This window comes from Dothidotthia symphoricarpi (assembly GCF_010015815.1).
Source record: "Dothidotthia symphoricarpi CBS 119687 unplaced genomic scaffold P153scaffold_18, whole genome shotgun sequence".
NCBI lineage: Eukaryota > Fungi > Ascomycota > Dothideomycetes > Pleosporales > Dothidotthiaceae > Dothidotthia > Dothidotthia symphoricarpi.
This window is the reverse complement of record NW_022985025.1, coordinates 589,188-610,907: the sequence shown is the minus strand read 5'-3', so window position 1 is coordinate 610,907 and position 21,720 is coordinate 589,188. Positions and strand designations below refer to the sequence as shown.

The following is a 21,720-nucleotide window of genomic DNA, read 5'->3' as shown; positions in this document are numbered from 1 at the left end:
ATGTCCTTAGAGATAGTGGAGAACAGCCTGATTGCTGGCCCTCTGACTACTCTTTCCTCAATCACCTTTTTACCTCTTTTCCGCGACGCGCACATGTACAAAAGCATCGCACCTCACAAACGGCCTTGTCAAACTATCCAGCTGCGGTCAACCATCAAGTCGTTACAACACCAAGCTTAAAAACATCTTCGTCTCGACGCCTAAACCAAGTAAAAAGCTCAATCAACACTCTCCCCAAAGTAGACACCTGATTTCTGTCTACAAGCCCGATTCTGCGCCAACACCCGAATAGACAAAACCCCTACACAACACTCCGCGCTCAAGCATCTCTTTCCCCAGTCTCAAACAAAACTCCCCAGAGTTTCCCCAGCCCACAAAAGCCCAACATGATCCCCCGCACACTCTACCCAAGCCCCCTACACCCTCACCTCACCACTGCGGTGCGATGTGCGTATCCTGCCTTGCTATGTACATGCACGGGCGGGCGCAGCGTGGCTGCAGTATAAGTTGTTTATTGTGCTGTATGCGGTGGGGATTAGCGAAAAGTGGTGGGTGTTGTTTCGGGCTGTTGGGTTGGTAGGGGGTGTTAGCAAGGTGGTTCAGGTGGGGAGTTATGCGTGTTTGGGGTTGTATGGGCTAGGTGAGGTGGATCGAGGGGGTGCTGATGTGCGGTGGGGGCGTGGGGGGTGTATGCGTATATGCTCGGGCGGCGGAGGAAGGCTTTGGGGAAGGTGGTGTAGATTTAGATGTGGGTGTATATGTGAATATAGCTGGGACAAGGGGGAGACGGAACGCGTATACTATCATATCTGCATACAGTACAAAAAAAAAGCAACCAGCAGAACTCTAAATTAACCTTTGCAAAGCCAAGAAAAATGTATTTCGCAGATCGGTGGGATAAGATGGCAGGGGTAAAAAGGTAAATTAGATGTAGGAAACCTTCACGCCCATGCCCACCGTCCTCCTCACTTTGTCCCACCCGTTTCTCACGATCCTCAGGATACGCTCACGCACGTCTCGTCGTCCTACCGCCAGAGAAAGTGCCAACAGGAACATGATGGTGCGGAGAAAAGCCAATGGATTTGTCGTCATGTGATGCGCCGTGGAGGATATGGAAGTGTGCATGGACGAAAGCAGGGTCGAGGCACGTTTGTACAGGCCAGGGGGCGGAGTGACGGGTTTCTTTGCAGGCTGGCGTGAGGTTCGAGAAGATTGCGGTTGCGGGTGGGGCTTGTGTGGTTGCTGGTCCGAGCCTCTGGGCTGCCGTCTGTTCTCTTCCTCCCTCTTCCGTCGTTCGTCTTCGGCACGTGACTGTTCCAGGCGGCGTGCTTCGGTTTCGCGGCGGCGCTCCTCCATCTGCTCCTGCTGTTGCTGGCGCAGCTTATCTTCGCGTGCCTCGGCGTCTGCCCGCTCTTCCTTGAGCGAGTGCAGGGCGAGCTGGAAGGCCTCCTTGCGCTCGTCGTCGAGGACCTCGGACATGGTGATGAAGTCGCGTGCGTAGTCCCACTCATCGTTGCGGGGCAGGACGTGGAGCGTGTAGAGTTCGAGGAGCTTGATGCGCGTGTTGAGGTCGCGCGGCGTCTCGGTGCCCGTGTGCTGCCGCGATGGCTGGGGTCGACGCTGCTGGTACGAGGGCGAGGCCATGTGGGCCGAGACGTCGAGGGTCGGGTGGGCCGTAGCCGAGAGGTACGTTTCGAGCTTCTGCTGGTTGAGGCGCTGCGAGGGCGAGTGCGTGAGGAGAAGGGTAGCGCTGCACACCAGTCAGCTTGCACGATCCATAGCAGTGAGAATGTGCCATTGGCAAGCCTTACAGGTTCACGACGACGTCTGCATCCACGTCGCCGTCGACGCCGGCGTATCCGTCGCGCACTACATCGTCCCACACGCTGCCGTCGCGGCACTTGGACACGAGCTGCTTCCACCGCGCGCCTCCAAACGCGTGCTTGCCCTCTTCGGCGCCCAGCTCGACGACCGCATTGAGGAAGGTCAGGTAGAAGCTCCACACCTTGACACGCGTGCCCCGCGAGGCCGTTGCAACGGGGGCGTGGGATACCACGTCGCCATTGGGCTTGCTGTCCTCGGCGTCGTCAACGGGCGGCGGTGTAATGATAGGCTCGATAGTCGACAGGGCCTCGGGCAGGCGTCGCGTGAGGAACAGTTGCGCGGCCTGGCGGTAGGCCTTGGCAATCTGCGACGACTGCTGCCGCGACGCCGAGAGCGACGAGATGGACGACGAGAGGTAGCGCGACCCGCTGATGTCTTCGTAGAGAGCCGCCATGTTTGCGTCTGGCGTGTGCGTGTGCGAGTGTGTTCGGCCGTCTACTGATCCATGGCCATTGCTGTTGCCGTTGTAGGGTGTCCAGGGGGTGACGTGTATTTGCTGTTGTAGACCAAACATTCACCGTTCCTCACCAGCCACTTAACCTCGGCAGCCTATACACCTTGGCGGAGCGTGCCTGCACCAAAACACCAAATCTCCGCTCACCTCACCATCCATGCACCTACCCGTTTGGCGCATTTCTGTAGCTTCGCAGCAATTGTGCGCGTTTGTCAAACGCGTGCCTGCGCGTCTGAGTCAAGAGCTAGACACTTCGCCTCTTCGACCTTTTGATGATCGCTTCATTGACATCACTAACTCACCTGCAGCAGTGCCTTGCCTTTTTCTTGTACATTTTTCTCGTGCAACATCGTCAGCTCTCTACAACCCAGTCCCCCACAAACCCCGTGCCACACTCCCTCGGGCGCATCCCCTGTCATGGAAGTCGACGCCGTCTCCTTCCCGTATCACCTGCTCGGCCTGTTCATCCACATATCCGAGGCTGATTTTGTGTCATTTGATCTCGAGCTTTCTGGCATCCCCTCCCGTCTGCCCAATAAGCCGCCTCGTACTGGTAGCGGCCGACTAACCCTCGAAGAACGCTATGCCGAAACAAAGGCCGGCGCAGATCGCTATTCAATCCTCCAGGTAGGTATCACGTGCGCTAGATTCGACTACATCGCAAACCAATATGTACTGCGACCCTACAACATCAATATAAGCCCGTTACTGGACGAACGACTCGATTTTGAGCGAGAGATCAGCTTTCAAAGTGGAGCATGTACCTTCCTGCTCAACAATGGATTTGACCTGGGCGCGCCATTCGCAAAGGGTGTACAATACCTGTCGCGAGAGGAGGCGGAGCGTGCAAAACAGCTGGCTTGGGATCGACTGGACAAGAAGAACCCCATCGAGGATCTGCAGTTGAAGAGCGAAGACGTCGAGTCTCTCGACTTCATGCGACGTGCTAGGGAGGCCATCGCCAAGTGGAAGGCCACTGCATCGTCTTCGCTCGAAATTACTACGCATACTGGCCTCAGCGAGAAACCTTCTGTAGCAGTCATCTCTCGGTTCGAAAAGCGTCTCGTTCACCAGCTTGTGCGCGCAGAGTTTCCCGAATTCGTCTCCATTGGCCGGGCAGATTGTGTGAGAATTATCGAGCATGATCCGGTACGCGAAGCAGACAATACTAAGCGTATCAAAAACCGCGTCAAGGAACAAATTAACCGCCAAACGGGCTTTCGTTGGGTGTTTGAGGCACTGGTCCAAGGCGAAATTGCCGATCCCCTCTTCCTGCCTCGTGGTGTTATGGGAGACAACCAGGAAGTCAAAGATCGTTGGGACCGGGCTGTGGAGCGCCTCAAGACTAAGCAGCCGGTACTGGTCGGGCACAACATGTTCACTGACATCGTCTACTTCTATCGCACATTTGTTGGCCCATTACCAGTAAGCTTGGCCTATCCTGTTGAAGTGAACGCAGCATTTAAAGCGTCGTAAGCTTGATTTGCCCTTAATTAGACATACTGACCACCTTGAATTAGGATACCTTAGACGAATTCTGCGATGCCACTCACAAGCTCTTTCCTAATATCGTCGACACAAAGTACCTGGCCACCTACGCTGAAGGAGACTTAAATGCATCACCCACATTACAAGAAATTGCCAAAGGACTAAATGGCCAGATGTTACCCACTATCATCACTCACGCCGATCACTCCAAATATCAAGAAGCCGAGGCCTTCCACGAAGCAGGTTACGACAGTCTCCTCACAGCTACCATCATGCTGAAGCTAGCCGCCAAGCTAGGCGCAGAGCGCAAAGAAAAGGAAGCGTCAGCGCAAACAAACGGCTCCTCGAACAAGGATAACTCCAAAACCACCGGAACAACGCTTGAGAACACACAAGACCTCGTCGGCAACGACTACGCGACGAGCAAGCAGCCAGCCCCAGTACAGCCCAGCCAGAAGCCAGACACAAAAGCAAAAGGTAAGAGAAAACAACGAAACAAAGGCAAGCGCAACAGCAGCAAACCAGCCAACGGACGTTTCAACACGAAAAACGTCTTCGAAACCCTGCGGGAGCTGCGTCTGGGCACAGAATCCGACTCATCATCCGACGACGTTGAAAAGGCTTCCGTGGACAACACCTGGGGCGGAGAGCAGCATGGCGGAGCAGCAGGGTCGTGGGAAGACGAAGCGTTTGTGCAGGACAAGAGTGGGTGGGTGCCCATTGAGCAGATGGAGAGACAGGCTATGGAGCTTATTCCTGGGGTTGACTCGGCTTTTTGGCACGAGTTTGGGAATAAGCTCAGGGTGTTTGGCACGCAGGAGGCGGTGCTGGCGGTGGCGGATTGGCCGGCGAAACGTGGGTCGTCGATGGGGGTGTAGGGGCTGTGTGGGGTGGATGCCGGAGGTAGGTAGCTTGCCGTTGTTCGGACTTGATTTCTGGAAATGGGCATTGGATGCTGGGAATAATCTTTCCTGCTATCTCAATGTCTCCACTTGATGGCTTGTTGAGTTTACTCTATCCTCCTTCTCAACGTCACACTTCCTCTCCGTCCCATCTTGTCATCTTGCTCCACTCACATTGACTTGTTACCATTCCAAGTGTGTTGCATATAATAAAAGTGACGCAGTGTCAAAGTCAGACGAGTAAAAAACGACCAGGAAGTCTCGATGAAATCCAACCCAGCATCTCCCTACCACTGCATCTCTGCACCTGTCCAGTACCTCCCCACATACACTCCAGGCCGAGGCCGAGGCGAATGATGCAGAAAGTCCGGCGAGACAGCGCATAGAGAGATTGTGCGATGTCGCTCACGAGTGATGGGGTATCGCTGAACCGTCGATGGAGTCTGCTCATGCTTGTCCATAGTCTGTTTAACTGCTTCCTTGACAGCAGGTGCACTAGCTGGCGGGTCTTGCGCTGTTGTCGTGGTTCCTCACTGCGTCGCTAGAGCATGAATAGGTGCTATGGGAAAGTCTTCTTGCATGAGAAGTTCGTTGTCATGGTCCTTCACTGCGTCGCTAGAGTGGAAATAGATGATATGGCAAAGTCTGCGTGCATGAGATGTTCGTTTTCACGGCGTCCGCATGTGTGATACAGTCGAGCCCAACCGGTAAATCCCATGGTATGGCTGCCATGGATGTGCTGTGTGTATCTTAGCTGACGTCTGTCTCGGTGATCTATGTCGAACGAGGCTTGGGAGATCGTAACGACGAGAGACGGGACGTTGGGATGTGGAGGGTCTGTCGATCTCCTGATGTCCCGTTCAAGATGGAGAGGGGAAGCGGATCAAATCCAGGCGCTTGAAGTTGTGTATGCCATGGTGTGTTGGGCTGTGATGGAGTTAGGTAAGGATATCATAGTGTAGATTCACCACCCCGTCAAAAAAACTGGACAGTTTTCGTTCTCTTTACTGCTGACACATCACAAAACTGTCCAGTTTTTTGTGACGGGGCGGTGGATTCACGGTTGCAAAAACCTTGCCATGAACAAGCGGAGGTTACCAGATTGCCAGCACGTTTACACTTTCGAATAGGCTTTGTCCAAGCACGGCGTCAAAAAGAAGTAAGCGCTTACACTTCTTTTTGACTTTTGTAATGAAGTTGCGAAATGCTTCCGCATGGAGTCTTTTCATTGGCTGGGAAATCACAGTGGGCTTAGAGTTTACACTTTATGTTGTTTTTGTGTCCTAGTTGCCTACTGCTAAACTCTGTTTGTTTGTTTTAATGTAGGCTAGACATGGGTGTATTGAAGTAACCAGACTATTTACTGTGCAGTGATGCAGTTTCGCTACTTTAAAAACTTTCGTTTTTCGCGCCGGTACTTGCGATCGACAGTGTTATGTTATTACATCCCTGAGCTAAGTAGTGGTTGTCTTAAAATCCACTGCTTCGCCTTAGTTTGAACGTTAGTCATTTCGTTGTCCAATTTAGGAAAACAAAATCACCCAATCATGTGCTCGAACGCCAGTTTCTGACCCTGAATAAATGCGTCCGGCCGATCTGCGAGACGATCTACCGGCCGATCTACATATCTAAATTCGTGTCTCCACCAGATCGAGAGCACAGGCCTCGCCCTTGTTTCGACCCAGCACGCTGTCAAAAGCTAAGTGTAAGTAAATGAAAGATATTTGTTCCAAGCCTCGAAAATTTCAGCAAGTTATCTGACCAAAAGTTGAGCATCGAAATAGAATCATGATTGAACGGAAATAGTATTGACGGTACATATGGTGACGAGTATCTAATCGACACATGTGGAGGCGAAGAAGCATAGAGATATGTTTCAATGTACGAGACAAAAATGCAACATTTGCGTAAGGAGAAGGTTGAGTGTGTCCCACACTAACGTCATTTGGGACGCCGCTTGTAACTCTACACAAGCCTGTGTGTGACCGACGGCTTTCGCCTCCGGCCGCTCCGTACCTGAGTTAGCTTCGGTACCGTAAGTTGCCGAACATCTGCGTGGCGACAGTGATGCTAACTCATTCTAGCTTCCAATAAACTCGTCTGGAAACTACCTACTATGCGGTGTCCTGCTTTGGGGGCGACAACTAAATCAAAGTTACCAAAGGCGTGATCGGTGGGGACAGTAGTGTTGACTATTATGAGTAGGTTGATGTCGAGCGCCATGTGCTAAGGTGGTGTTCTGATCGTCCTTATAAAGGGATACCCTCTCCTTTTCTCAGTGCAACATCATTCCATCTACAATAGCACCTCTTCTCCCATCAAACAGGTCTTCCAGTCTACCAAACGCACACATCATGTCGTACCGACTTTTGTCCGCCCTCGCCGTGGGCTTTACGCTCTTGTTCCCAACCAATGCGCAATGCCCTAACACCGTGGCCTCGTACAATCCTGCGCTCCGAACCATGTCCTCCAACAACAGTAAGTACCGAAAGATGGCAGTGTCTCCTTGAACAATACGTCTAACATGCACGTATTAGCTTGGTTCATAGTTCCGGTTCCCAAAGCTGCCGTTCAACAGGCTCTATCCGAATCATACCCAGCCGTTGGACTAGTACCAAACAATCGCCTGTCCTTGCTAGATGTCCCCAACTTCCCTGCTGGCATGCATCCCGTGCTTGTCACATCTGGATATTCTTCCGACATCCGACAATCAATCCTCCAGATCGACGGACCGTTGTTGGTATCGGACACGCAGATCCCGTTTGTGGGCAAAGGAACAAGTAAGAAACCGTTGCTCGCGCCCTTGAACACATATCAAGCCGGCACGAGCGACCAGGCAAACAAAGACTTGGCTGCAGTAGTCCCTGCTGCGGTATCCACACTCATCGGCGGCCTCTTCGTCCGTCTGGGAAACTTCATACCAGGAAACGCCGCGTACACAGCAGTTTCCAATGGCCTTTTCAGCGCCAACTCGAAGTGGGTCATCTTGCCCAACCCAGCGTCGGGGCCAGGTGCATACGTTGAAGCCATTGATCTCTCGTTCACCACCGTCACTGAAGCACAATCCAAATACTCTCTCACTTTCTTGAAGAGCGTGATCAACCAACCCCAGCTTCTGAACGGCATCCTTTCTGGTAAATGCCAACGGAACACATACTTCTTGACTAACGCGACAGCGGAAGTTGAGTTCAGATCTGGAAATGTTACTTTGGGTGCTGCAGCCAGTGGCTCCACCCTGGGCTTGACGGCACAAACGATGGGTACTCTACAGAAGGCTAGTCCAGATGGCTTTGGCAACTACATCGGCGCAGGCGGCTTCTCAGGCTGTGCGCAAGTCGTCGGATACAACACGACGGGACCTTTGGGACCGGGCACTATGGGTGAGGACTGCGACGAGGCATCTAACAATGTTGACCCCAGGGCTCTGATGTAGACGATCAGGTTTGGTGTTAAAAGTTGGCTGGCTTACGTAGGTTGGTGGTTTCGAGCTTTTGAAGAGTGTTGGTCAGATACATGCCCTACTCGAAAATCCTCGAACATTATCTCTCATGGACGGAGCACTACAAAGCATCTTTGTGTGGGTTCTATCAAAAGAGTATGAATGTATGTTATCATTATATGATGAGTTCTTCTCCAACCCATAGCAGCCCAACATATGTAGTTCAATAGTAAAAGCCTTTTTGAACGTGCAAACACATCCTCAGAAAGCAAAATAAATCTGTCGCCTTGTACGTGAATATATTGCGAGCTGATTGTCATTCAGCACTCGAAGAGTCAAAACCGCGGGTCAGTGTTCGAAAGTTCGAACTATGTAGCAGGAAGGTCTCCATACATCTTTATAAAATCGATCTTTGAACTCAAATTGTTGTTTGGTTACTAATTCACCCGCATCCACAGTTTAGAGAAATCTTTTTCGGTTATTCATCTCATTGTCAGCAACATCCCTTTCTAGTTAGCTATCTTTGAAGAATACAATTAGATAAGGAATGTAAACCAGCTCGAGCACTTCACGTCATAATGTTAATATTTTGAATAACACATTTTCTGTCAGTATTGAAAGGGGTTTCGTAAATTCGCTACAGATAGTTTCAAGCACACCTGTTTACGACGCTCCTCGCTTCATGCCAGTTAAACCTTACCATTAGACCCTTTCTTCGCTACAGATGTTGCTTGAGTTGTTCTCTGATGCTACTAACGTTTTCAGTGTCAGGGCTTGACGTGCGCTGGTTGACGTGGCTAACCAGAGTCGCTTAAGAATCAAAGCTGCGTGGTTAAACTCTCTTCCACTTAGACCCTCATTACGAGCTTCTACCCTAGGCTTTATTGTGAAGGTGATTATGCAGCTGTGTCCGCATTCCAATACAGTGCTGATCTCCGAGCCTGCCTGTATAAAGTGGGCCTATTGTCTATTGACCGCTCGCGTCACTATTGACAGGTATTGAGCAATTGTCTAGAGAACCCTTAGAAAGGGTCGCACCACAGTTATAACTCCACTGTCCAAATCTCCCGAAGTTGCTGCCGCCTGAAACATACCAACGCTACCTATGTTGGCAAATATGGAGCAGCTCGGGTCTTATTATTGTGCGCGCTTTGAATTTCCGAGCGTTGATGTTCTGAGCTTGAAAGTCATCTTGAAGTAGGTTAACCTCAACAGGAAGGTGGTCAACATGCACAATCCTTTGGAAACAGCCTGCATTATCGTCGTATTGAACTCAGTGCAGATGATGAGTCAACCTCTAGCGAAACCATGCTCGGTGTTAAGCTCGTACTTGTGGAAAATCATCATTGCTAAACCAGGTTTGTCTGCTGGCTACATCAACAACCCCGAGAACCCCGAGCGGCTCTAGAGGACCGGCGATCTTGCCTTGATCTATCATGCATGAACCTGCTAGACTGTTGGCGGCTCTTTGAACGTACCTGTGGGTGATAGCGCCGGCCGGTGCCTAGCTTAGCCGCATATGCGGGTACTGCCTAAATCGGTGCCTGATTGCATGGGATAGCGCCCCGATACAAGGTATGGTCGATAATAGCATGGTCTCCGAAATTGAGCGTTGACCGGTTGACTGTGACTGTGTGTTCACCATGACTGTATGTTCGCTTTGATTGTAAAGTTGCCGTACTTGCGTGTTTTTGGATATCACCATATCCAATTATCACTGAAAGAATTACGTTCGGGCCAGGATCAGAGCAGTGGTAGGTTCTTAGGGGATCCCCTGCAGAATTCTCTCTTAGCGTAGAGATGTCTGTGGAATTGGACTATGCATAAGAGAAATCAGTGAACCTAGAAATTTTATTCGCATGACAAAAACCAGCTATCAATTGCCGTCTATACATTCATACTTCATGCATTATATACTCAACAACTTTTCTTCATACAGGTCGACCCAAGACCTCCATAACGCCGTGATCAATGCGCGGATTTCATGGAGATTGAGCCAGCTCTGGCCAGCACTGAACCCACGTCCAGACCCGTCTTACTACCCATCATCTGCCCAATAGCCTCGCATACCTGGTGGACCTGCAATATATAACGCGCAATATGGGTATCGGACAGTCCGAACCCAATGCTTTTTTGTACTTGTGCCCAGCACATCTTGCTGAACAGAGCAACAATCTCGTCAGTAGTTCGATTCTTCGAGACTGAGCTTGAGCTGGGGTCTCTACGTGACTCAATGTAACAGCTGGCGACAGAAAAGAGCCAGAGAGATTGAAGACCAGTGCCTAGACTGAGGACACGTTGCTCAACCATGCCGAGAGCAGAGTTGACCAGCTTAGTCTGGGCATCTGGGCATACAGGTAGGGAAGTGATACCTGCTTAATTTTAGCGATAATTCTTTCAATAACCCACTCGAGCAGAAAAGAGCTACCGTAATTCAATGCACCTCCTTCAAGGAGACATAAACATAAGCCTGCTCGTAAGAGATTCGCATTTCCTAAGGCTATCGGGCTAAATCCTTCATGCGCAACCAGCTCGTGTATCTTGATGATTGTACTAGCTGATCTTACGCAGATGAATCGTTGAAAGTCTGTATCTATAGCTGAAGAGACGGCTCCATCTGTTGTAAGGGCGAATGGGAGATGCAGCAGAAGTAGTAGCTCATGTAAATATAGCTCCAGGACTGCTCGATATACGAGGCCTCGATTGCGTCCTGCCACGTCTGGTGCTGGGTCCGACCAACTAGGTATACCATCCATGGCTTTGGATATCTGCACCCGCAATGCCACGAGATGTGATTGATTTAGCGATCTATGTTTTTGCGGGTTATTGACGAAGTCATTGATCTCGTAGCGAAGCGGTCGAATCGAGTGTGCGATCTTTGCAAACGAGTTATCTGTAAGCTGGCAGTCCGGCTGATCAGGGGGCTCGAATTCAGTGTTGGAAAAGTAATCGCAGTCGTTGTATCCCTTTGGCTGCCCGATGTCGGCGAGTAGATTAGAAACCATAGATGGCACACCGCGTTCAATACAGGCTGCGATATCCAGCTCAGCAACGGCAGACCACACCTTCCGACGTATCTCTCGCTCATAGACGGATTCCTCTACGCCAAGAAGTTTCCAGTCTCGGTGAAGGCCATTCGAGATGGCATCGGCGAGTAAAGTCTGTGAAGCCGTGTAGTGGTCCTCGCGGCCGATATCGTTCAGTGTCTTCGATAAGAGCACTAAGCATTTGATTTGGAATGCTTCGATTGTAGAGTTTGTCGCTGCACGATAGTTTTGCCATGCCTCAACTGCGTGCAACCATTTCACCGCTTCGTTTCTGGCAGTAGAACTGTCTCCGTCAAAAGACAGCGGATCGTCCGCAAAAAGACACCTTGAGCATGACATCACAGCAAGAAGCATCGCATTGAATCGAACCGGATCATTGTGCGTCCCGTCCCAATAGTCCTGGTATTCATGCCAGAACGAGGGAACGTGGAAGAGGGCATATATCCCAGTGAAGTGATCGAAGTATGACTTTGAAAGACGACGACAGCGCTCTTCTGCTGGGAGAAGACGTTTTATGGCTTGCTCTACCTCTTCTTTTGAATAGAACGGGAGAGGCTGCTCTGCGCTTGGCGTGTATGTAGCCCATTGCGGAGCCCCTAGGATGTGGTGGTCCTCAACGATCTGTTTCATAAATCTGTAGAGGTCCGGAAAGGAGGCAACAATGCTCGTCGAGTGGCTCAGGCCTCGGAACCGACCGTTCAAACTTTTCCTTTGGTCCGGGAATGGTTGCTGCATTTGCAACTTGAAAGACTCGATGAGGCTCTCACTGTCTAGGACTTCGGAAGAGGAGCTTTCGAGGTCCAGATCATGCTGAAATGGTAGCCAGAGATTTGGTTGACAGTTATCACTGATAAGCGAGGCATCGAAGTTGTCGAAGGTGGTTGTAGGCAACTGGCTTATTGAGTTCTTGGGAGACCAAGCCTGATTAGCACAAGCTAGACCAGCCACGTCCGTGTCCGTGTTCATCGAGAAACGAGGGTCGTACTCGCAAACTTCTGGGGTGCCTACGTTGATGCACCTCGAACAGATAGGAGTCTCTCGTCCACACTTTAACTTCCTGCGCTTACATTCAAAGCACGAAAGTACTAGACGTCTTCGCTTGGTCGTCGTCTCGGACATAAATAGGAGAGTTTAACTATAGTCGCTTCAAACAATCAACATGCCATAATAGATAAAAGAACTTAACATACCTAGGTGGCGCATGTGCATTAAGGTGAGTGTCTGTTGGATATAAGAGTTACACGTAGAGAGTTGGTAAGCAATTGACAAAGCATGTAAGATTGATCTAATGCTATCCTAGGTAGTCGGTCTCTGGAGCATTGTCTTTTCCATAGGGATAAGTTCAGGTATGTAAGCGGCAGTTATTGCTTGATGACGTCATCCAACTGAACTACTGTCGAATCAACAATCACTCCGGAGAACAACCAATATACCTTCTGCATACAGTAGCTTGATGACGCTATAAAGCTGCTCAATTTGACTAGATCACCATCGAACCACTGCTATCGCTTGCCTCATGTAGGCTCCAGGAAGACAGCCAACATTTGAACATCCCTTCTGCATCCAATCAACGATGCTTGTGTCGTTGGAATGCGCATCCAGCCGATAGACACCTTTCTAGAGAGTTTCACAAAACGCCACCCGTGGGTGCTAAGCTGAGGTAGGATCTTAGAGCGTTACGCGTAATGCCCTCGGCGCTATGCTGAGGTGAGATTTTAGAGCGTGCAGCGCAAGACGGCTCGGCGATCTGCCAAGCTGGATTCGGATCTAGAACCCGTCGCCTCGGCCCGTGCCACTGAATCAAGCCTTCATTTTCAGCCATCGCAGCGTTCCGTTCGACGACGATTGGTAGTAACGGAATCTTATCAGATGGGATATGCAAGATTGTAATTTACAACTTCCACCGGTTTTCTATTGAGTAAATCTTTGCCCTTGATGTCTTTACTCTATTCTTCACACTAACAACTTGTGAACTATGACCCAAAAAGGATTTTTACTAAGGTTTTGATATCATGTATGGTAAGGTAGCTCGGTTATTTACGGACTTGCTAACGCCGAGCAGTGCTCTACTGTGTCGGAGATGTTGACTGTAATTGTTCTGTGACTCAGATTTGAAGCATACAAAATCCCGAACATGCGAAATTGCGGCGTGGGTGTCTACTAAGCGGCGTGGACAGTTGGTAAGCGGCGTGAGCATTTATCAAGCACTCTATCCCTCCATTTCTCTTGTTCACCGAGTACCTGCTTCACTCAACTTTGTTCCTCGAATGCCAGCATGTCGAACGAGTTCTTTTCCGCCGAATCATGGCGGTCCATTAGCCTGTGGACTATCTTCACGCGTGTTGCGTTCGGTTCCTTTGGTATATTTGTCATTTCAACCATAGCTGACATCATCTACGGAAAGATCCGTGGGTATGTCGCATTTCGTTCAGCGCAGGGCAAGCATGGCTGCCAAAAGCCTCCCCGTTATCCGCACAAAGGCTGGCTTGGACTTGATCTGATGCGAGAGCGTCAAACTGCAAGCGACGAAGGGCGTTCGTTAGCCCATTACGACCACTGGTTCGCCAAACTAGGACCCACATGGGAAGAGAAGCTCGCTGGCCAGCGACTCATCAACACGATCGACATGGCAAATATCCGCGTAACTTTCAATGCGGACATGAACACGCTTGGAAGAGCAGGCGCTTTCCACAAGAATGACTTCCTTGGCCCAGGCATATTCTCATCCGATGGACCCCGCTGGAAGTTCTCTAGAGGCATGGTCATGCCTCTCTTCAAGAAAGTAGAAGTCCGATCTACTGCGATGTTCAAGAGACACGTCGATCGTTTCATCGCGCAGATACCACACGACGGAAGCACCATCGATGTCCAGCCTTTGCTGAAGAAGATGAACTTCGATTCGACCGCAGAGTTCATTTTCGGCAAGTCCACCGACTCTTTGCTGTCAGGGTCGCCGTACAGCAATGGTGACTTTATAGAAGCGTTCAATTACGCCAATGCTGGGTCTCTTAAACGACGAAAAGCAGGACGCCTAGCTTTCAGATACTGTCTAGACCGAGAATATCCCAGGACAGTTGCGGAGGTTCATGCATTCGTCGATCAGCAAGTGCAACTTGTGCTCAATGAGTCGCCTGGTGCTATTCAAGAAGTAAAAGCTAGATATGTTCTGCTCAATGAGCTTGCACAGCAGGTCAAAGACCCGATTGCTCTTCGCTACGAATGCCTCAATCTTTTTGCTGGCGGAAGAGACGGAGTGGCGGTACTAGCTGCCAACGCGCTCTTCTGTCTTGCAAGAAATCCCAGTCTTTGGCAGGAACTACGCGAGACGGCACTCACCATATGTGAAGGGGCTGAGCTTGATTTTGATTCCAAGACTCTCAAGCCCTTCCGCAATGTTATCTATGAGACAATCCGCTCGATAGGACCAAGTGCTACTGTAACCCGGACTGCCTTCAAGGACACCATACTGCCCAAGGGCGGGGGACCTGATGGCGAGTCCCCATTGTTTATGGAGAAGGGCGACCAAGTCTGTGTTCATGGCTGGGGTTGCAACCACATCGAATCGGTTTGGGGAGATGACTGCTATGATTTCACGCCCGACAGGTGGAACCATATGAAGATTCCGCCTGAGTTTGTGCCCTTCGGTGGAGGTCGGAGAATTTGTCCGGCGTACCAGCAAGTTTATCTTCAATCTACGTACATCTTGATACGACTTACCCAGGAGTTCGAGAGTATCGAGAACCGAGATCCAGTGTTGGAGTATGTCGAGCTTGACAGAAATCTCACAGAAAGCCGTAACGGAGTTAAAATTGGGTTGGCAACAGCCAGACCTTAGGGCGAGTCTCGGTAGTATTTTGTTTGACTGTAGACCAGTTTGATAGATTAGTTATATCTGACGTAGATCTCAATGAAAAAATCTAATCCTACGGCATGATAAGGTACCTTAGTGTCGTTCTCACATCTCTACTTTCAAGTCTTTGCATCGTTCAAGCTAATCATGGTAACTCTAGTACTCTCAACAAATTGAGGCAGCCGTCTGCGTTAATACGATCTGTGTATTTCTCTGGGAGAGTCAATGTATAACAATCAATGACCTACCCTGAGATATCGACCATCAATATACTCCATCGTGCAAGTGTTTCCGGAGACTGTCAACATGTTCCAAAAAGCTATAAACAATACTTGACGGGCGGTTACTTTCTCCAACTCGCTTCGTTGCTAGTTCCCCTCTTTGTTTTCTAGGAGATCACACTGAGCAGGGCTTTACATCGATGCCGCCACATCACACGACAACGAAGGCACGCTATGCAACGTAAAAAATATTTGTCAACAATTTGGACTCCTTGTCTTCGGATTTAATACTAAGCGAATGTACCCATGTACTCATACCAATACCTCCACTTTGGACCAGAGTGTCCACACTCATCTATCAAGTACTTGACGATTATGTTCTAGAAAAAGTCTAGATCATACTAGTTTACGACATGATGGGCTCGCTGACCATGCCAGGTTGGTCCCAGAAGCTGGCCATGACCTTTCGGTCTCCCTCCCAAGCCCAACGGGCATGCTGTGCGGCGAAGTTCTGGAGAGTCGAACTTGAGTCAGCTTCCATGAGGTCAGCAATTGGGACATTGAGTACTCACGTCGACCAGAAGGACATCGCCTGCATCCCAGACGATGCTGGACTCTAGCTCGTGCTGCCATTCGTCCATCTTCTGCAGCCACTCTCGGGGAACTGGTTCATCCTTTTCAAGGCCGGCAAACTGAACATTTGTGAGTAACTTCAAAACTTTGGTTGAAACGTCCGAGACGCATCAAGCTGGACTTACATGTGGGGGGATCGAACTACCCTCGGTTCCATCCTCTTTCTTGAAAGTGAACGGGGCGTTGAAAGTGTCGTTAGCCACAGCGTTGGTGTAGCGGGTGGACAGAGCCTGCGTTACAAATCAGTCTCTTTGTATCCAGCGTTTCATAAAGTCAAAGTAAACTTACGTTGAATATGGCTGGCTTGTTCAAGGTAGGATGCTGTCGGGTGCCAGCAACACGATGAATGACGTCGAGGTCGCCATTATCCTGCCAGGTCCACTCGAAGCCGCGGCGCTGCCAAACAGGTAGAGTCTCATCGTCTCGGTCGATGTCCTTGTGCCAGCCACCGCGGTGGGCCAAGTCGAGCATCTTGCGCTCAACCATAGCTCGCTTGCCCTCCTCGGTCTCGGGCATCTTCTCGTCTCCCTTGGGGCCGAACGCCGAATCTTTGTACAGACCGTTACCACCGACAATACCGCCGACCTGATCTGCATTGTGTGGAATATGGTACACAAGGCCCTTCTTGCCGCAACCCTCGACGAAGCCTGGGGCATCCTTCTTCAGGCGGTCGTACAGGGCAATCGAGTTGCAGACAGAGGTCTCACCGCCGCTGGCCGGGGGAATTTTGCAATAGAGAGCAAGATAATGCGGGTGTACTGGAGATACGGCGTATTCGTTGTGCCAGCCAATAAAGTGACTTGGCGGACCCTCGTTGGCAGTGAGCACGTTGGGGGCCTGAGGGCGGCGGAGCACCTCCATACCAGTATGCTCATGCGGCTTCCAGGCGTGAGGGCCGGACCCTGCGAGGGCGAACATGAACTCTGAGAAGTCCTCGGCCGTCTTCAGGGGTAGGCCTTTGAGGTGGATAGCACCACCATTTGCATCGAGCAGCTGGCGGATTGGGCTCTGGAGATTCTTGTCGGATGGCTGAGCACCAAGAGCGCGGGCCTCCTTGAGGATTGCATCCTTGGAGAGTTCTTCGCGTGAGGGCTGAAGTATGAGGGGGAAGTCGATCGCAGGCTCATCAGAACCCTGAATAATCTGAATTTTCTTTTGATACTCCTTGGTAGGAGAGGTCCAATATTGCTCAGCCACCATTGCAAATATGGGAAAGTGTTGTAGTCGATTGACTTGGAAGTGCGGATTGTGTTGTTTTTGTGTAGTTGAGAAGATGGCAATGAAGATATGTGAACGGTCCACCAGGTGATATATATATTGAATTCTCTTCCTTGCCAATCTGCTACACAGACCTGACGACCGTTGTAAAAGTTTCAGCTGTTACGCACAGCTACACCTTGACTTCGTCGGCCGAGAATCCCTGCTTGTCTGACTAAGGCGTAAGCGGCGTTTGTGATTATCCGAACAGGGCCAATCGGACATGCTGACGGCTTTGTGTTATTTGTTTGCATGGATCACGCGGCGCTCCGAGGTTGTTCAATTGAGTTCATGGATAGAATTGACCGACAAAGTTGTGGTCGGAGATGAGTTTGACTATGATCGTTACAACGGACTTATCAAATTTGTCGCCGAGTTCAATTAATGAGTTCCTGAACCACTGATTCTGCAGAAAGCTCCATAACACTCGTGTTAATTGTGTAAAGAACCATCCTGGCCGCTTCACATAAAAGTATATACTCGCAACGTCACACCTTGTGGAAGTCATACCTAATACAGGCGTAACAATGTTGGACGCAAAACAATACAACGCCTTAGATCTGGCTCAACCAACGGATTTCAGGTCTATGCTAAAGAGTGGTGAACTGCTGTGGGGTACAAGTTGTCGCATCCCCCATGAGGAAGCTGCGCGTGTAGTAGCAACTCTACCACACCAGTTTTGTTTCCTCGACGCAGTATGATCCCTTACTCCTTGGACACGCATATAGAGAAATACTGACTTATGACTTAGGAGCATAGCCCACTTAATCCCACACTACTTGCCAGCCTCATCAAGACCATTCAGTACACTTCAAATGGCTCTATGGTGCCATACGTACGGCTGGCTCCCAATATGCCAGATCTGATCAATTATGTTCTCCTTGCAGGAGCAGGAGGCATCGTTCAGCCGCATGTTCAGAATGCAGAGCAAGCTCAGCAACTAGTGTCTCTAGCCAAATTCCCTCCCCTTGGTACGCGCAGCTACCCACCTCTGGCACTGTTTGGCAACCAGACGCGCACCAAGCCTGGAGAGACCGTTTACGACGTATGGAATAACCATGCCGCTGTCTTTGCCCAGATCGAGGACGTGGAGGGAGTCAAGAACGTTGAGGAGATTGCAGCTGTTCCTGGAAGTCAGTATTCCTCCCCTTCTCCGTCATGTACATATCGCAGTGGTCAAAAAGGAGTTGTGACTGAACCGGTCTAACCAAGTGTCTCTCAGTTGATGCCTTGATGGTGGGAGCGGGCGATCTTCGATGCTCCATGGGTCTTGAAGTCGGTAGTCAGGACGGCGACGAGCCAGCTTTTCTCGCTGCAATGGAAAAGATCCAGCGCGCCGCAGAAAATAATGGCCTTGCGGTGCTAGGATTTGCCATGACGCCTGAAATTTTGGAACGACGACTGAAGCTGGGATGGAAAGCCCTCATTATCCACTCGGATGGAGCAGCAATTTTCAAATCGGGCGTGAAAAGCTTTGAGGATAATGTTATACTTGCGAAAATCGCGGGCGTGAATGGCTCAAACGGTACATACAACGGCGATACCAACCACTAGGGAAAGCCCGACCAAAATAACAGTTGATGCATATACACGAGGTTGAACGGTACGCCTACAATATAAATTGATGGTTGGCACATGATATTCTACATTGCACTACTAACATAAGACTCACAAGCTTTTGTACAAAGCACAAGACCATTTATATGAATACTGATGTACCTAACAAACGAATTACATATACGAGTAGATAGCTCGAACTATTGTGTAAAACAACCAGGAGGTGATATTGACTACCAGGTAACACACTGGTCTAGTCTTGGGTCTTGGGAAATAGTAATTTAAGTGATCTTACAAGGTTTTTCAACTATATATACATGAACGAATATTTAGAACGAAACATTCGAAACATGACTGGGTCGGACGCCCTTGGCTTCGGTAGCCTCACTGAACAAAACGCTTAGGCTTCGCGTAATGAATTCATCCACACCTTCTACTTGCTCAAGTCTCGCCGATCAAAGGGAAGTCAAGAACCCCACTAAACATATCAAGTCAAATACGTACAACTCCGCCCTCGGTGTTCACTGGTCCGTCGCCGCTATCTCTTATTATGACTAGGCCGGCCAGTGCCGATACAGCATGGCAATTTAGCCCCAAAGTTGTAGCCCCTACTTCTCAGAAATTCCATTGGGGAAAAAAACATGGATTAATCCTGCGATGTGTTCTCCGATTGGATCAGATCCGAGGCATGTTTGGTACAAATGAAAATAGAAAACCGCCTAAGGTCGGACATGATTGTTTCCCATTGTCCTCGGCCGAAAAGGTTCGCTATCTCTTCTTCTTATGCAAGATTCCCATAGCAAGCATGTAGGGAAACGATCCGTGTAGATCCGTTTAGGCATCCTTTGCGGGGACGTGATGGCGACGACCAATGCTCAAGATCCAATATGTAAGCCTCTGATGGTAGAAACAGAGTGATTTTCGTATGCAACGTTCTTATACTTTGTTCAATAACTGAATATTTTTCAAATACAACATGACCATCGATCAGATTGGAGCACCATGGAGTGGCACCGGCACTTGGGTAGTGCAAAAGTTTGGTGGCACGAGCATTGGGAAATACCCTCTCAATGTCGTTGAAAACGTTGTCAAGTCAGCACCACTCTCACCTGGCTATTTTACAATGAAGATGATGGGTGCTTACAACTCTCAGGCCTATCACTCGTTATCATCGAGTGGTCGTTGTTTGCTCTGCATTGAGTGCCAGCACCAAAAAGGAAGGCACCACAAACCGCCTTCTGCAAGCCTACAAGCACTGTCTAGGAACTGACTTCGAGCGCTCCAATACACTAGTCCAAAACATCCGCGCAGAGCATATCAGTTCAGCTTACGACTATATAAAGGACCCAGAACTTGTCATCGAACTCGTCCAACAGGTTGAGCATGAATGCGAGCAAGTTATACAGCTTCTCTTAGCAACGAAAACCATCGGCCACGGCAACTCATACATTCTTGACAAGGTCATCAGCACGGGCGAACGACTGGCCTGTTTCTTCCTCTCTGCCACGCTGCGTGATCGGGGCATCGCAAGCGAAATTGTCGACTTCTCCGAAATTGTTCCGACCACCATTAACAGTATGATGAACCAATCGTTCTATGATAGTTTGTCGGATGTCATGGCCAAGCGAATCCGCAGGTGCAAGGCCACCGTGCCGGTTGTTACGGGCTTCTTTGGACCCATTGACCGCGGTCTTCTCACGCAAGTCGGTCGCGGATATACTGATTTCTGCGCCTCGATGATATCTGTGGGGTTACGAGCACACGAGCTGCAGGTCTGGAAAGAAGTAGAAGGCATCTTCACGGCCGATCCAAGTAAGGTACCCAGTGCCCAAATGCTCCCCGTAATCAGCTCTGAAGAGGCTTCAGAGTTGACATTTCACGGCTCCGAGGTCATTCATTACGCGGCTATGCGTCTAGCCATGCGTGCGAGCATTTCAATGCGCATCAAAAACGTCCTCAACCCGCAGTCACCGGGAACTCTGATCGTAGATGACTGGAAGGGTGTCAGTCCTTCACCAGTTTCCTCGACCTCTATGAACTGTGCTGCAATTCGGACTTCTCTGCCTTGTACGCACGATGGCGCTACCAGGACCCCGATCGCCATAACATCGAAAGACAAAATCTTGCTCATCAATATTCGGTCCGCAGAACGATTGAAAGCGCACAGCTTCTTAGCCGGCATTTTCTCTGTATTCGACAAACGGAATCTGTCCATCGATCTTATATGTACCAGTGAGGTCCAGGTTTCCATGGCATTGCATTCTGAAGTCTCTCTGATCACGGGTGACGATGAGGACGACTACTCCGAACCCGTCCGGCAAAATCTCCAAAACGCAATTGCGCAATTACAAGAGTACGGGGATGTAGAGCTTCTGCACGAAAAAACCATCATCAGTTTGGTTGGCAAACAGCTGAGACGGGCACTAAGCGTGACTGGACAGATGTTCTCCACGCTGAGCGAAAATCGCATTAAGATCGAGATGATCGCACATGGTAAGCTATCTGTCTGTGTTCTTTCGGATTGTCGGCGACTGACCCAAAGTGTTGATAGGAGCGAGTGAGAACAGCATCTCCTGTGTCGTCCAGGAACAGGATTCTGTGCGGGCAGTGGCTCTTCTACACGCGGTGTTTTTCACCACTCCTCAAACCCAACCTTCTTCGGCGATATTGAAGCCCAACATGGAGGTTCAATTACAAATTCAGGCACCCGCGAGCGAGAGTCGGTTCTAGTATGACGGAGGTAATTTCGTTTGTAGAGCATGGTTCCTCGGTCGAACCGGCATAACATTGGCACATGTATGTAGATCATGGAAATCGTGAATTGGCGATCGGACTTGTCCGAGGAATATCTCGGACTTACGAAACGGAGATCGAGTAATGTCGCGTAAGGTGTATAGATCTATTAGCCGAGAAGTTATGTATCGGTCGATTGGTATTTTGCTGCTCGATAAGTATAAACAATGTCCTGGTATTCCTTTACTTCCAATG

The 21,720-nt window shown here is 49.9% G+C and overlaps 8 protein-coding genes across 8 annotated transcripts; 5 read left to right on the top strand and 3 right to left on the bottom strand.

Moving 5' to 3' along the window:
• Positions 1 to 559: 559 nt before the first annotated feature.
• On the bottom strand, positions 560 to 2,556 carry P153DRAFT_369534 (uncharacterized protein). The gene is made up of 2 exons (XM_033668800.1): positions 1,812 to 2,556; positions 560 to 1,750 (listed from the first exon to the last, which is right to left on the bottom strand). The coding sequence occupies exons 1-2, from the start codon at positions 2,276 to 2,278 to the stop codon at positions 925 to 927; spliced, it is 1,293 nt and encodes a 430-aa protein (XP_033520574.1). The 5' UTR covers positions 2,279 to 2,556; the 3' UTR covers positions 560 to 924.
• Positions 2,557 to 2,628: 72 nt separating this feature from the next.
• On the top strand, positions 2,629 to 4,893 carry P153DRAFT_399638 (CAF1-domain-containing protein). Its single transcript, XM_033671748.1, has 2 exons — positions 2,629 to 3,763; positions 3,859 to 4,893. The coding sequence occupies exons 1-2, from the start codon at positions 2,756 to 2,758 to the stop codon at positions 4,702 to 4,704; spliced, it is 1,854 nt and encodes a 617-aa protein (XP_033520573.1). The 5' UTR covers positions 2,629 to 2,755; the 3' UTR covers positions 4,705 to 4,893.
• Positions 4,894 to 7,142: 2,249 nt separating this feature from the next.
• P153DRAFT_255629 (uncharacterized protein) lies at positions 7,143 to 8,131 on the top strand (the record flags this gene model as incomplete). The annotated part of the gene is made up of 2 exons (XM_033662773.1): positions 7,143 to 7,206; positions 7,266 to 8,131. Coding segments are annotated over 2 exons (930 nt in total), but the record flags the coding sequence as incomplete, so codon positions are not given.
• Positions 8,132 to 10,023: 1,892 nt separating this feature from the next.
• On the bottom strand, positions 10,024 to 12,711 carry P153DRAFT_433970 (uncharacterized protein). The gene is made up of 3 exons (XM_033673052.1): positions 12,405 to 12,711; positions 10,596 to 12,358; positions 10,024 to 10,539 (listed from the first exon to the last, which is right to left on the bottom strand). The coding sequence occupies exons 2-3, from the start codon at positions 12,331 to 12,333 to the stop codon at positions 10,136 to 10,138; spliced, it is 2,142 nt and encodes a 713-aa protein (XP_033520571.1). The 5' UTR covers positions 12,334 to 12,358; positions 12,405 to 12,711; the 3' UTR covers positions 10,024 to 10,135.
• Positions 12,712 to 13,085: 374 nt separating this feature from the next.
• P153DRAFT_347188 (cytochrome P450) lies at positions 13,086 to 15,152 on the top strand. The gene is made up of 2 exons (XM_033666158.1): positions 13,086 to 13,228; positions 13,277 to 15,152. Exon 2 carries the CDS (start codon positions 13,490 to 13,492, stop codon positions 15,047 to 15,049), a length of 1,560 nt encoding a protein of 519 aa, XP_033520570.1. The 5' UTR covers positions 13,086 to 13,228; positions 13,277 to 13,489; the 3' UTR covers positions 15,050 to 15,152.
• Positions 15,153 to 15,526: 374 nt separating this feature from the next.
• Positions 15,527 to 17,171, bottom strand: P153DRAFT_347185 (Clavaminate synthase-like protein). The gene is made up of 4 exons (XM_033666157.1): positions 16,207 to 17,171; positions 16,044 to 16,148; positions 15,858 to 15,977; positions 15,527 to 15,796 (listed from the first exon to the last, which is right to left on the bottom strand). The coding sequence occupies exons 1-4, from the start codon at positions 17,116 to 17,118 to the stop codon at positions 15,692 to 15,694; spliced, it is 1,242 nt and encodes a 413-aa protein (XP_033520569.1). The 5' UTR covers positions 17,119 to 17,171; the 3' UTR covers positions 15,527 to 15,691.
• A 311-nt stretch (positions 17,172 to 17,482) lies between these two features.
• On the top strand, positions 17,483 to 19,002 carry P153DRAFT_369528 (HpcH/HpaI aldolase/citrate lyase family protein). The gene is made up of 3 exons (XM_033668799.1): positions 17,483 to 17,870; positions 17,927 to 18,308; positions 18,398 to 19,002. The coding sequence occupies exons 1-3, from the start codon at positions 17,703 to 17,705 to the stop codon at positions 18,727 to 18,729; spliced, it is 882 nt and encodes a 293-aa protein (XP_033520568.1). The 5' UTR covers positions 17,483 to 17,702; the 3' UTR covers positions 18,730 to 19,002.
• Positions 19,003 to 19,612: 610 nt separating this feature from the next.
• On the top strand, positions 19,613 to 21,700 carry P153DRAFT_323324 (aspartokinase). Its single transcript, XM_033665204.1, has 3 exons — positions 19,613 to 19,824; positions 19,886 to 21,225; positions 21,284 to 21,700. Exons 1-3 carry the CDS (start codon positions 19,709 to 19,711, stop codon positions 21,460 to 21,462), a joined length of 1,635 nt encoding a protein of 544 aa, XP_033520567.1. The 5' UTR covers positions 19,613 to 19,708; the 3' UTR covers positions 21,463 to 21,700.
• Positions 21,701 to 21,720: the final 20 nt, after the last annotated feature.

What these genes read in the sequence shown, in the direction of transcription:
- P153DRAFT_369534 (XM_033668800.1), bottom strand. Translation starts at nt 2,278, where the DNA reads ATGGCGGCTCTCTACGAAGACATCAGCGGGTCGCGCTACCTCTCGTCG. An exon ending in GCAGACGTCGTCGTGAACCT is followed by an intron (nt 1,751 to 1,811) that starts GTAAGGCTTGCC and finishes ACTGGTGTGCAG; the next exon opens with CGCTACCCTTCTCCTCACGC.
- P153DRAFT_399638 (XM_033671748.1), top strand. Translation starts at nt 2,756, where the DNA reads ATGGAAGTCGACGCCGTCTCCTTCCCGTATCACCTGCTCGGCCTGTTC. An exon ending in CATTTGTTGGCCCATTACCA is followed by an intron (nt 3,764 to 3,858) that starts GTAAGCTTGGCC and finishes ACCTTGAATTAG; the next exon opens with GATACCTTAGACGAATTCTG.
- P153DRAFT_433970 (XM_033673052.1), bottom strand. Translation starts at nt 12,333, where the DNA reads ATGTCCGAGACGACGACCAAGCGAAGACGTCTAGTACTTTCGTGCTTT. An exon ending in AGGAGGTGCATTGAATTACG is followed by an intron (nt 10,540 to 10,595) that starts GTAGCTCTTTTC and finishes AAAATTAAGCAG; the next exon opens with GTATCACTTCCCTACCTGTA.
- P153DRAFT_347188 (XM_033666158.1), top strand. Translation starts at nt 13,490, where the DNA reads ATGTCGAACGAGTTCTTTTCCGCCGAATCATGGCGGTCCATTAGCCTG.
- P153DRAFT_347185 (XM_033666157.1), bottom strand. Translation starts at nt 17,118, where the DNA reads ATGGTGGCTGAGCAATATTGGACCTCTCCTACCAAGGAGTATCAAAAG. An exon ending in ACAAGCCAGCCATATTCAAC is followed by an intron (nt 16,149 to 16,206) that starts GTAAGTTTACTT and finishes TTTGTAACGCAG; the next exon opens with GCTCTGTCCACCCGCTACAC. An exon ending in GTAGTTCGATCCCCCCACAT is followed by an intron (nt 15,978 to 16,043) that starts GTAAGTCCAGCT and finishes ACAAATGTTCAG; the next exon opens with TTTGCCGGCCTTGAAAAGGA.
- P153DRAFT_369528 (XM_033668799.1), top strand. Translation starts at nt 17,703, where the DNA reads ATGTTGGACGCAAAACAATACAACGCCTTAGATCTGGCTCAACCAACG. An exon ending in AGTTTTGTTTCCTCGACGCA is followed by an intron (nt 17,871 to 17,926) that starts GTATGATCCCTT and finishes CTTATGACTTAG; the next exon opens with GAGCATAGCCCACTTAATCC. An exon ending in GATTGCAGCTGTTCCTGGAA is followed by an intron (nt 18,309 to 18,397) that starts GTCAGTATTCCT and finishes AGTGTCTCTCAG; the next exon opens with TTGATGCCTTGATGGTGGGA.
- P153DRAFT_323324 (XM_033665204.1), top strand. Translation starts at nt 19,709, where the DNA reads ATGACCATCGATCAGATTGGAGCACCATGGAGTGGCACCGGCACTTGG. An exon ending in GTCGTTGAAAACGTTGTCAA is followed by an intron (nt 19,825 to 19,885) that starts GTCAGCACCACT and finishes TACAACTCTCAG; the next exon opens with GCCTATCACTCGTTATCATC. An exon ending in GATCGAGATGATCGCACATG is followed by an intron (nt 21,226 to 21,283) that starts GTAAGCTATCTG and finishes AAGTGTTGATAG; the next exon opens with GAGCGAGTGAGAACAGCATC.